Source organism: Sesamum indicum, linkage group LG1, assembly GCF_026168435.1.
Source record: "Sesamum indicum cultivar Baizhima isolate 11 linkage group LG1, ASM2616843v1, whole genome shotgun sequence".
NCBI lineage: Eukaryota > Viridiplantae > Streptophyta > Magnoliopsida > Lamiales > Pedaliaceae > Sesamum > Sesamum indicum.
This window is the reverse complement of record NC_142657.1, coordinates 15,059,991-15,070,932: the sequence shown is the minus strand read 5'-3', so window position 1 is coordinate 15,070,932 and position 10,942 is coordinate 15,059,991. Positions and strand designations below refer to the sequence as shown.

Here is a 10,942-nt window from a genome sequence, read left to right as displayed (position 1 = left end):
TTCCTAACCAAGTGCCCTAATTTAGTAACTTTTTATTTTATTAAGCAAATGAGAATGAGTCTGTTGTTTCTAAATACTCAAAGGTTGTAATAATATAAAACAATTGCTAGTTGTCTTCCATAAAAATCTTTCACTAGTCTTTGAAAAGATTAACATGACTTATTCTTGAAAAAGATAATTAATTAATATATTAACTACACATAAACTCATTCAAGTATGAGCAAAAATCTCAACTCTTCCCTATATAAACAGGACATCTAATCTACGACGACAAGAACACCGTCCTCTCTCTCTCTCATTTTCTTCCCTTTCTCCCTCACACACACAAACACACACAGAGTGAGTGAGAGAAACAATGGCAGGACAGAAAGCAGCTCCTCTGCTGAAAGATGAGTTGGATATAGTGATACCCACAATTAGAAACCTTGATTTCTTGGAGATGTGGAGGCCATTCTTTGAGTCGTACCATCTAATCATTGTTCAAGATGGGGACCCTTCAAAAACAATCAAAGTGCCTGAAGGATTTGACTATGAACTCTATAACCGCAACGATATCAACAGAATTCTTGGCCCCAAGGCTTCCTGTATCTCTTTCAAGGATTCTGCTTGCAGATGCTTCGGGTACATGGTCTCCAAGAAGAAGTATATCTACACCATTGATGATGATTGCTTTGTGAGTATTTGAATCTTTTTCTTTGCACCCTTTTCAGTTCCTTGCATGCTTTTTCTTTTTGGGAAAAAATTCTTTTAAGTTTGTTTTTATTATGTTTATGTTAAAGATTGGATCTTTACATGTTCTTGTTTGTGGGTAGCTGCAGATGAAGAGAAAGATTGGATCTTTGTATTGATTTGGAATTTTGGGGTCTGGAAAAATTGGATCTTGGAGGGTTCAGGGTTTAAGTTGGGGTTTGAATTGGGAAATTAGTATGGGGGATTTTGATTTGAAGTCTCCCTATCGGAAGTTAATTTTGAAACTTTTGGTGATTTGATTTTGATTTTTGATGTTAACAGTTCATGTTTGACTACTGCTGCTAATTCAGACATTGTTCTTAAGTTTAAAAGTTGAAAATCAGTTGTGCTTTCATTTTTAACTATTTATGTTATTCTTTCTATTCTCATTCTTGTGCATATGTTCTCTGATGTTCTATTTTCTGGATTACGATAGTGTTCTTTTTGTTTGAATTTCTGTGTATGGTCTGACGATTTCGTCTGGTACCAAGTAATAGAATGGTTGTAGATGTACTAATTTAGTACCATCTTTTGCTCAATAAGGAATTACGGATCCATACTTGAGAAGTGTAGATCTACATGGTAATGTCTACCAAGCAGTGAAAAAAGAACTAGTCTTCTTCCACAAGTAGATTCTTGCAAGGCTTACGATTTACGATTCTGGCTTAAGTAACACCAATACTAGAACTTGTGGCTGGCTTGAAATGTTAAGTGAGTTACTTACTTGATTACTAATGTTGTCCCGTATTTTGATATATTGATGTTACTTATTCCTTCTCAATGAGCAGGTCGCCAAAAACCCATCCGGCGAAGATATCAATGCTCTCGAGCAGCACATAAAGAATCTCTTGAGTCCATCGACTCCACATTTCTTCAACACTCTCTATGATCCATATAGAGACGGTGCAGATTTTGTTCGCGGATATCCTTTCAGTCTCCGGGAGGGTGTTCCAACTGCTGTTTCTCATGGTCTTTGGCTCAATATCCCTGATTATGATGCACCTACCCAGCTTGTTAAGCCCCGTGAGAGGAACACGAGGCATGCGCTTCCTGAATTACGAAAACCATTGTTTCTTAAACGTACTGCATTTTCTAACCTATTTTTGCTGTTTCCAGGTATGTGGATGCCGTTTTGACAATTCCCAAGGGCACCATCTTCCCGATGTGCGGTATGAATTTGGCATTCAACCGTGACCTGATCGGACCGGCCATGTACTTTGGACTCATGGGTGATGGTCAGCCAATCGGACGATACGATGACATGTGGGCTGGCTGGTGCACCAAGGTACTTTCAAATGCTTTCTTCCATTGTCTACTTCTTTTATAACATTCTGCAGTTCTGGAGCTATTCGTCAAGTTTTCATTTCAGCATTTCATATATTTCCATAAAATGTTTCACAAATTCAAGTCATAATTACTAAATCAAAGAATAAACTTATGTTAATCCATAGCTCCAGCACCCCTTATCTCTAGTAAGAAATAAGGGTTCACATTCCCATTTCCTGTGAGATTTATCTGTCGATATTTATCAATGACACGGCATTGAACTGATTAGTCATGAATCTTGAAGGTGATATGCGACCATTTGAATCTTGGCGTGAAGACTGGTCTGCCGTACATTTGGCACAGCAAAGCCAGCAACCCTTTTGTCAATCTGAAAAAGGAGTACAAAGGGATCTACTGGCAGGAAGAGATCATTCCATTTTTCCAGTCTGTAACCCTTCCAAAGGAATGCACAACTGTGCAGCAGTGCTACATTGAGCTCGCCAAACTAGTGAAGGCCAAACTTTCGTCTGTAGATCCTTACTTCACTAAGTTAGCTGATGCTATGGTTACATGGATTGAAGCTTGGGACGAGCTCAATCCTTCTGGAGACAAGCTCCCCAATGGCGCTGCAAAATAGATTCTGCTCTGCTTTTGTTTTTTTGGTCGTGAGTTGGTAGGATTGCGTTGGATGCTCTTTTTAATTGTTTAACTTATCATGATGATTTTTTCTGAGGAATTTGATAATGTTTTAGATTCAAGCATTTATTTTACTCCATTTTGATATGTTGTAATATTATTCATTATATATTAATTTGACTTGGAGGTCGTCTATGTACTTATTCTTGACAAGATCAGTGCATCCGATGTGAATTCTTTCTTTCAAATTCATATGCTACGAGATCTCTTCATTTGTATAAGCAATAATATTTCAACTCCTTTTCTGGATTTACTTGACTGATTAGGGTGTTAAATGACCTAGAAAATTGAGTAATTGGAAATTCAGACAAAACAAGAAAATATAAAAAAACAGATCCTATGACATGATTTAATTCTTTTTTGAATAGCAGACTGAATATCATAATACAAATTCACTATGATATATACATCTTGACAGAAGTGCATGAGTTTCAAAGAAACAGTCAGCCGATAATTTGTAACTTGTAGCGCTAAACCAGAAAATTTCATCTACAGCAATCAGGCCACCGGATTCTCTCATTTTTGTTTTGATTTTTTAATTCGTCCAGGTGAATTGTGAATCCCATGCCAGTTGGACAAAGAACAATATATTTTGTTACCAGTGACATCAACAGATCTCGCAAAAGGTTTCTTTAAGATGGCTGGCAGATACACCAGCAACTGACCTCCGCTAGCTATTGCCAAAGCACCTGAGTTTGAAGTGTCAGTTGTAATGCACGATACTCTGCTACCTGAAGATCATCCCAAACCTCAATCAATGGCTTTTAAAAGTAGTAACATGTATTTTGAAAGAGCTTTCTGTTGAATGAAAGTTGTCTACACCCCACAAGCTTAGCTCATCCAGAAGAAGATATGTGAGGACAAATTTTCATGGAAGGAAGAAATTGATGAGTTTCACAAAATGTTACTCTATGCTGGACATTTGCTTGACATAAATGCATGCTTACAATTTTGAGTAACATAATTAAACTTGGATATTATATAATCCACGACCTAACGCATAATTTCCGAGACCTATAACTTCCGTGTTTTATTATATTCCATGGAGGACATGAGCCTCAAGTAAATTAGACATTTCACATATTCCGTTTCTCTGGAAATCTCAGTTAAAACATGGAAAAATACCTTTGAAGGAGTGTAGGTTTCCTAGCTTCGTTCCTGTGGATAATTCCCACATGTAAACCAGTCCATCACTTCTACCAATAATACCATGACCATCAGATGTGACAGCAGCAGCACTGCAAGGAGAATCTATATCAACCAGGACATAATAATCGCGCAAATAATAATAATTCTGGAGTTTGTAACAACTCAGTGGCTAAAGTCGCCTATTTTAACATTTAAAATGGAATAGTAAGTATACCCTCCATCCAAGGCACTTCCGATGATAACTGTGTTGTTGACCAACAAAGCAAGCCTCCAACATCTACCTAGGTTTGCTTCTTGTTCACATGGTTTATAACATTGAGAATCTGGATCAGCGGCAGTTGAGATCAGAAGCCAGATAGCTACGTCTTTATCCTTTGGTGAGAAAGCCTGGTTTTCATTTCTCCCTGAAAACCAGTTTCTTGTTGCATCCATGATTTCATTTATGAGCACCCCCGTCTTACACTCTCCTTTTATTTGCCATCTGAAAATACTGGCTGGAACACACTCCAAAAATGACATGCCTGGGGAAGAGAATCTTGATACCAGGTGGCGCTTGTCAATATCCCTGCACAAGAGGCAAAACTGATGTGTACCAGATTTAAGGTGAAGTGCAATAGAAAGCAACCGCACAGTCATTTTGCTCTTGTTACTTTATATTTAGTTATATGTGTCTTAAGGCGAACATATATCTTCACTGTTAGCAAAATGAAAATAGTATCTTGAATATAATATATAATCTTCCCAAGCTTGCAAGTAAAGAAGGAACCAGACATTGTTGAAATAATTGATAATACACCTGGTCAAAGCAAATTCACGGTCGAACTAAAACAAGAGGGGGAAATTATTTCAAAACGAAAGAGCAACATACCATAAGCCAAATTCACCATATCCATTGTGGCCAATAACCAAATTAGTAGACTTTGGAATTCTCTTCAAGTCCACTATACTAGGAAACACGCAGTCAAATGTAGGTAAATACAAATCTTCTTTCTGTCCACTGTGAATTGAGAAGCAAAAATTAGCATAAAGAAATACAAAGCTATCTAAAACAGAAAACACAGCACCAACAATTTGACATAGAATGCTGAGTACTGAGGGAAGTCATATTGCACCAAATGGAACTTAGTAAACAGATCTGAGATGAAACAAGTCAAAGACCCTGTTGAAATATACAAATTAAATATTTTGTGTGCATTAAAAATGTGGCTTTTCATTCTGTCACTGTTCTTTGAAAGAGATTTAAAGGCTTTTCATAGTTAGATTGTAGAAATTCCCTCTATAAACAAAAGTCAAATTGTGGTACGTCAACTCAATAGAGATGCATAAAACTAGAAAGGTCCTAGAGAAGTGTTCATCATCTTAGATATGGGTTCAAATAAATAATTCTGTACTCTGCTTTCTGTAAGAAAATATGGCATTGGTAGAGCTAAACATATCTTCCCTGTTATCCATGATGCTAAACGGATAAAAAATCAATCCACGCACTTAATTTAATGTAAGAGAATGGTCTACAAGTTCCTATATGACTGGCATCAAGAGCAAATAAATCATCGAAAATCACGAGAAGCAAGTGTAATACAATGACAGAACTACACCAGCAAGTATCAACGTTATTCTCACAGATTAGAGATTGAGCAACATTTGATCCGGAAGAAATTAATGTTCCTCTCAGGAATCATAAAAAGGGAAGGCACGGAATCACCTCCATCCAGAGTTCATGCCCCAAAGCTTCACCTTCCCGCCTTCCTCAGCAGCAAGAAGAATATTAGGTTCACAAACTAATAAACAACAAACACCTTGAGTTGTTTCAAGTCTTGTCACAAGTGATGCATATCCACTGCTTAATTTCACAATTTTAACACCATTCTCCTCAAAGCAATCTGAAGTACAAGCTGGACATGAACAATGCAATTTACCCTCCCTGACAACAAAGGAACAAATTTAGTCCTTCAAGAATAACATAAGGCTTCATGTGTAAACTGCCTAAGCTTCGTAGGTCCTATGGAGATATACCTACAGTGAGGAACTTTTGTGCTGTTTAATAGAACAAGTGATTCTCCATCTGGGGTTAACTGTATTGAAGATCTCTCCACACAAATCTGCAGAACAAGTTACATGTTAAGTATTGTGAAATAAGCAACTCCAACTGATGATGTAGCAAAAGATAATGATTCATCTCACATTTCTACCAAGTACATTTTCTGGAATTTGCAAGGCAATTGGCACATGGCCAATCAATGAAGGGTACCGCATATCTTCTCCATTCTTTCTGGCCCTGTAGACAAAGAGGATGTTCTCCTTCTGCTCTGAGTGTCCACATTTAACACAAATGAAAATCTCATTTTCTTTACCAATCAGCTCCACCATTGAAACTGGCATCGGGTGGACATAGCATGCAAAGAGCTCGGGAAGACCCTGTAGCTTGCTCTTTAACTTTACTTTTCCATTTGACCTTGAATCATCAATCATTTTTTTGTTTGCACTCACACTGCAGGAATAACTCGTACTTTTGATTTGAAAATTTAAACCTGATTTATTACAATCAGCAAAGTCCTTGTCTTTATGCTCAGCATCAGATTTCTGACCACATGAAAATCCAGATTTGTTGAACAAATTAGTAAATGATTTTCATTATATACAGCAGCTAAAGTGCAGAATTATGTTTATTCTCCCATACCTCAGGTATACAAGTATCTGAGAAGCTTCTGTTCGTTTTACTTTCTGATCTAGAAGTCCCTTGCAATGATGATGCATGAGTAGAAGGAAGTTTATCCATGGAATTGCAGTCAAATCTGGCTGTCTTTGAGTCGGCTGTAATTTCCATAACATGAGGTAGAATAGCATCTGTCGTAACCACTAACATGGCATTGGCCTTCCGACTGTCTGTTCATATGTAGCATAATGCATGATCAGATCAGCAACTACATTAGAGCATTCAACATATTGTCGTTGTTGGAGAATCCGCAGTTATTTAGATAAGAAGCTTTGAATTTCAAGTCCAGGGAAATATAGAGAACTTAAAGTCCAAAATTCAGGTTCAACAAGCAAAACTACAGAGAGAAATGGGCTTAAGAAAGAGATGTTCATAAATCCACCCCCAATCTTTCAGCATGCCTTGTCAGTAGACAATGATTCTGATTTGCAGTAAGAATGCCTAATGCTTCAGAAAGTGAACAGGTCAACTGTTATACATTCTCACTAATAGAAACAGAACCTTCTATATAATAAGCAAGGACACTCATGGAGAATCCTAGATCTTTGATCTCATGAATGTGGTTAATAAAATTTATAGCAAATTCAGATTACTAGTCCATTACCTTTTATAGGCTTCTCACTTAAAACAGTCTGGCCTTCAGAATGAAGATTTATGACATGCTCTCTAATTCCACTACTACTAAGCAGTGGATTTGCTTCTGCATTTCCATTGGTTGGCAGTCGTGCACAAGGGTCTATGCCAGATGGCACTTGACCAGCTTTGAAAGCATCAGCTAGAGGAAGGAGATCTTGAGGATTATCAGTTTCATTTTCAAAACTATCAGGCACCACAGAATCTGAGTTCCCAGAGGTGGAGACAACTGAATCATGACCAGCACAGGGAATACATGCATTTCCATTCTTTCCCCACAAATCTGAATGCTCAGCTACCTCTCTGGCTGGCAAGTTTACAAAAATTAAAAAAAGAATAAAGGCCAAAAGAAAAAAAGGAACAGGTTAAAATTGTTTTGCAGAACTCCTGAAAAATTCATTTACTATGCAGTAAGACAAGTGCCCCAACTAATGATGAAATTAATATATAGTTAGATGAATGAAGTAAGAAAAACACTCTACCAATGGTCGCATCATTCATGCTAATGTTGGTCATTTTATTTTCCTCCTGAGATCTAGGAGGAGGGATTTTTGAAGTGTTTGCACTTTTCTTTTTCTTTCTAGTGAATGTTTTAAGTAAAGGAACAGCACGAGGAAGTAAAACTGTCATCATGGACTTGGCTATTTCTTGACCAACTGAATCAGTATCACTCTTTTCTGAGCTTGGGTTGTAAACAGATGTGCCTTTTTCATCTTCTAGAAGGGAATCAGTTGCTAAAATCACAGACTTGGTCACATCATTTACAATTGCATCTTTCACAATCCAATGTAATTCCACATCATTCTTTGGAGAATGAACTGATGAGCTATCTGCAAAAGGAAATAAGTGTTGCTCAAAGATTGTCCGAAGTTGGGGGGATGAAAACTCAAGAACTTCCACTTAACGAGTGCTTGCAAGGTATTTGGTACATCCAAACCAAACTATTAATTCCATTACCTCCAGCATGATCCAAAGTGTCAGGAGCCCAAAGATCAGCATCATTAGCTACCAGCATGCCATGCTGAACATTTGTTTCTCCACCCATCTCTTCTGGTAATAAGTTATTGGGGACTTGGACATCAATATTTCTTGATTTACCACTCTGTCATTAAATCACCAAGCAAAATCTATTAACGAACTAGATTACATAAATTCTCCCTCAATCAGGGTGTAATGTTTGTGTTTCGTGTAATCGTAAGAAATAACAAAGATAAGAACATAGCTAAAAATATCAACACACTGACAGGTTCTTGGTTTTGGAGCAAGTTATCCACATCCAGTCCAACATGATTCATAGAACTCATCAGTTCTCTTTCTTGGAAAATATCACCTCCTACTTTGAGATGATCAGGCATAACTAAAGAATCCTGGAATCCTCTTTCTGCAACAGGTAGATTGTTCCCGTTCTCAGTTATAGCAGCTGAGTGTTCTGGTCCTAATACTTCTCGACTATTACGAAACTGAGAGACTTCACTGGCAGCAGCAGAACTTGAAGGATCACTGCTTCCGCAGTTTGATTGATCTCCTTGATTGGAATTTGAAATACTGGCATTCATTTTGCAATTTTCTTGCTGATGATGTTCGAAATGAGTCCCATTAAGTCGTTTACTATTGACAACTTGGTATTTCCTGCTTCTCTTCCCTGTAATACGTGGTCTCGCCAAATATTTCAGCAAATCAGGATCAGGACCTGATGCTTTGCACTGCAATTGATGAATGCTCTGGCAAGCTCCACTTAAGAAGTTTGATGGCAACAAACTCTGTTCAGCTGTTCCACCAACATTTGCTACCAATTCGCGCATTAACCTCTGAACAAATGTGTTCTTGAATCCAAAAAACTGCAAATTACAGAAACAGAAAAACCGTGTAGATGTAGTACGACAGATTTAGCACTTTTATACATTCTTTAAGCAAAATCCAAGATACTTGGGTTTGAAATAGTCATAGTTAACTCCATCATTGTGGTGCTTGGTAACAGTCATTATGAGCCCAGGGAACAATGTATATTGTTGAAGGAATTCATGTTCCCTCATCACATGGAAAATGTTAAAATTTGTTTGAGTTGACCACATAAATATCAGACCAATCACTAATCTAAGAGCATCTAAACACTCAAAACTGCAAGTATATTCAATCTAGAAATATTGTATATGCAGAAAGATTTTCAATTTTTTTTTTTGGGGGGGGGGGGGAAGGAAAACATTGAGTTCATTAAACAAAAAGGAAGCATTAAGATGGAAAATGATGTACCTCTACTCCATCTATTTTACATGAAAATCTCTTCCCATGCCACAATTTTGAACAGCCTTTCTTCTGCAAATTCTCCCATGCCATGTCTGGAGTGTCTCCACAACATGATTTTCCATCAGTTGAACTAATCTAAAATATTTCATCAAGTGCCAATATTAGTGTAGTTAATAATGTGGGCAATAAATAGAGGCAAGATTGCACAGAAGTATGATGCCTACACACCGTAAATGAGGGACCTTTAAGACCTTCTTGAACTTCCATCATGTAAGTAACCCCATTTTGAGTCCTTAATGATTTGAATCCAACAGGATACGGATACCGGTCTTTGCCCTGCATGGTGACAGGAATTAACATACAGAAAATATCGGAATCATGTCTCACCAACACACAGCTCACATGAAACAGCTCCAACTCTTGGCATCACCACAAAACTCACCGAACAGAAGATGGTGCAATGTCACAGTGATTTTGTATTAAGTACAGCTCTATCAGTAACACCACAACCTTACCACAATAAGTATCATAATGAGACAAATTTATAACTGGAATACAAGCAATTTTTACTGCTAACAATCATTGCAGCAACAAAAGTTCACATAAACATTGTGAAAGAAAGATACTCAAAATTGAATTGCTATAGAATTTTCACCTTTCCTTAACATATTTCGGCTGCACCAATATTCATTTCAAGCCACATTTATAATGATTAATTAAATATTTAATTTCAAAAAGTTGTTGAACAAAATGATAAACTGCCTATCAATTTTGTACTATATAATTCTCAAAAGAGACTAAACTGATGCCATATCTGAAAGAAAAAAGCTAATCAAACACATTATTCAACATTTAACACGAAATCAAATCAATGCTAAGAACAAACAATCTAAAAAGCGCATACGCAATTCCAATACGTTATTTCAACAAAACATGGATTTCGAGCTAAACACTCGTTAATTAGAAGGAAACAAAACACCATAACCACAACCAAAAGCTAGCTAGAGCGAGAAAAGAAAAACCTTTTTTGAATGAAATTCAAGCTGAACATAACCAATGAGCAAAGCAAAATAAAAAGCAAAACAAGGTCACAATTGGATCTAATTTGAACACACAATGAAATAGAATCATAGAATCAAACCCTAGATGAGCTCCAATACTTCTTGTCCCATGGACCAGTGTAGAGCTTTCCGATTGATATGATTTCTATACCGTCGGAATTCTCTTCGTTGGCAGTTCTACCCATTGATTTCTATTCAATTCTCTTACTGGAATGATGCTTGCTGTGCGTGTATGCACTTGTACGTGTGTGTGTTTTTGTTAGAGAGAGAGAGAAGTGGCGGGAATGAAATGATTCATAAAAGTGAGACTCCAGTTGAGTTCGCTCCAAATTATAAATATTTTCCAGCGTTTAATTATTAAGTAATTAAATAAATGGAGATTCAGTTTCAGCTTTCAGGGAATCAACTTATGACTCATTTTCTCTAATACCTTACTCTTCAAACTTTCAAT

General features: G+C 37.0%; 2 protein-coding genes across 2 annotated transcripts; one reads left to right on the top strand and one right to left on the bottom strand.

Moving 5' to 3' along the window:
* The first annotated feature begins 245 nt into the window (after nucleotides 1–245).
* LOC105162341 (putative UDP-arabinopyranose mutase 1) lies at nucleotides 246–2,826 on the top strand. Its single transcript, XM_011080348.3, has 4 exons — nucleotides 246–673; nucleotides 1,518–1,768; nucleotides 1,846–2,014; nucleotides 2,300–2,826. The coding sequence occupies exons 1-4, from the start codon at nucleotides 356–358 to the stop codon at nucleotides 2,630–2,632; spliced, it is 1,071 nt and encodes a 356-aa protein (XP_011078650.1). The 5' UTR covers nucleotides 246–355; the 3' UTR covers nucleotides 2,633–2,826.
* A 205-nt stretch (nucleotides 2,827–3,031) lies between these two features.
* Nucleotides 3,032–10,936, bottom strand: LOC105162332 (DNA binding protein). Its single transcript, XM_011080342.3, has 15 exons — nucleotides 10,572–10,936; nucleotides 9,659–9,766; nucleotides 9,437–9,565; nucleotides 8,431–9,024; nucleotides 8,144–8,288; nucleotides 7,669–8,016; nucleotides 7,158–7,493; nucleotides 6,518–6,723; nucleotides 6,022–6,420; nucleotides 5,854–5,939; nucleotides 5,543–5,761; nucleotides 4,709–4,837; nucleotides 4,055–4,405; nucleotides 3,817–3,929; nucleotides 3,032–3,422 (listed from the first exon to the last, which is right to left on the bottom strand). The coding sequence occupies exons 1-15, from the start codon at nucleotides 10,674–10,676 to the stop codon at nucleotides 3,208–3,210; spliced, it is 3,483 nt and encodes a 1,160-aa protein (XP_011078644.1). The 5' UTR covers nucleotides 10,677–10,936; the 3' UTR covers nucleotides 3,032–3,207.
* Nucleotides 10,937–10,942: the final 6 nt, after the last annotated feature.

What these genes read in the sequence shown, in the direction of transcription:
- LOC105162332 (XM_011080342.3), bottom strand. Translation starts at nt 10,676, where the DNA reads ATGGGTAGAACTGCCAACGAAGAGAATTCCGACGGTATAGAAATCATA. An exon ending in TTAAAGGTCCCTCATTTACG is followed by an intron (nt 9,566 to 9,658) that starts GTGTGTAGGCAT and finishes GAAATATTTTAG; the next exon opens with ATTAGTTCAACTGATGGAAA. An exon ending in TATGGTGAATTTGGCTTATG is followed by an intron (nt 4,406 to 4,708) that starts GTATGTTGCTCT and finishes CCTCTTGTGCAG; the next exon opens with GGATATTGACAAGCGCCACC.
- LOC105162341 (XM_011080348.3), top strand. Translation starts at nt 356, where the DNA reads ATGGCAGGACAGAAAGCAGCTCCTCTGCTGAAAGATGAGTTGGATATA. An exon ending in CCATTGATGATGATTGCTTT is followed by an intron (nt 674 to 1,517) that starts GTGAGTATTTGA and finishes CTCAATGAGCAG; the next exon opens with GTCGCCAAAAACCCATCCGG. An exon ending in CCCCGTGAGAGGAACACGAG is followed by an intron (nt 1,769 to 1,845) that starts GCATGCGCTTCC and finishes TGCTGTTTCCAG; the next exon opens with GTATGTGGATGCCGTTTTGA.